At 38.6% G+C, this 1,187-nt stretch overlaps 1 protein-coding gene across 1 annotated transcript in view; it reads left to right on the forward strand.

The window, feature by feature from the left end:
* LOC106867415 (protein farnesyltransferase/geranylgeranyltransferase type-1 subunit alpha) overlaps positions 1 to 1,187 on the forward strand; it is a 12,415-nt gene that overhangs the window by 2,954 nt on the left and 8,274 nt on the right. The window contains exon 2 of the mRNA XM_014912284.2: positions 398 to 512. Coding sequence (XP_014767770.1) covers positions 398 to 512 — 115 coding nt within the window. The remainder of the gene's footprint in view (positions 1 to 397; positions 513 to 1,187) is intronic.

The following is a 1,187-nucleotide window of genomic DNA, read 5'->3' on the forward strand; positions in this document are numbered from 1 at the left end:
ATGCTAAAAGACCCACCAAACTGCCTTGTAATGAGATTGAACTCTGAATCACATTGTTGCAAAACAAACTTCTTTCAACCATACAACCATGCCCCACACCCATCTCTGAGCCCTTCTTATTTCTTTATTGCCCACAAGGGGCTAAACATAGAGGGGACAAACAAGGACAGACAAAGGGATTAAGTCGATTACATCGACCCCAGTGCGTGACTGGTACTTAATTCATCGACCCCGAAAGGATGAAAAGCAAAGTCGACCTCAGCGAAATTTGATCTCAGAATGTGATGGCAGACGAAATACCGCTAAGCATTTCGCCCGACGTGCTAACGTCTCTGCCAGCTCACAGCCTTTCTTACCACATTATCTGACACCAAAGTACTTTTGTCTCATTTTACAGTCCAACTCGTGTTCGACTATTTTCGAGCCATCGTAGCCAAAGATGAAAGAAGTGAAAGAGCACTGAAGCTGACCAAGGATGCGATCGAGATGAACGCTGCCAATTACACTGTTTGGTGAGTTAACACGTTATGTAATCGAACATGCAGTCGTTTTTTCTTTTGTTTTTTGTTTTTTTTGTAACATATTTTGGTTGGATTATTTAGTCATTGATGTTACATTACTTTCTATATTCTGTAACTGTCAAAATATACTTTTCTAGGCCTGAAATTTTTGTGGGGAGTGGGGGGGCAATTGATTAGATCAACCCCACTACATAACTGGTACTTAATTTATCGACCCTGAAAGGAGGAAAGGCAAAGTCGACTTCAGCAGAATTTGAACTCGGGACCTAAAGACAGACGGTCATAATATACAAACATTTCTCATGGCACCAGTACACTGTTTACAGATGCTTACATTTTTTTATGTTTTCCATGAATTTTCCACGGGTCCAGCTAGTTATTATTATTGTTATCATTATTATTATTATCATTATTATTATTATTATTATTATTATTATTATTACCTCCGCCTTAGCAAAGGCGAAGTTATTATTTACAGTCGTGTTTGTCTGTGGACAAGATATCTCAAGAACTGCTGGATGGATTCAGATGAAACTTTCAGATATGTTTGGGCCTTGCGACTGGCACAAACTGATTAGATTTTGGGATCAATTTGGTACTGGACAAGAATTCTGGATTATTTTTCCTGTTTTTTAACTTAATTTTTGAGAGTGGTCGGGTTCATTT

Source organism: Octopus bimaculoides, chromosome 22 (genome assembly GCF_001194135.2).
Source record: "Octopus bimaculoides isolate UCB-OBI-ISO-001 chromosome 22, ASM119413v2, whole genome shotgun sequence".
In the NCBI taxonomy this organism is placed as follows: domain Eukaryota; kingdom Metazoa; phylum Mollusca; class Cephalopoda; order Octopoda; family Octopodidae; genus Octopus; species Octopus bimaculoides.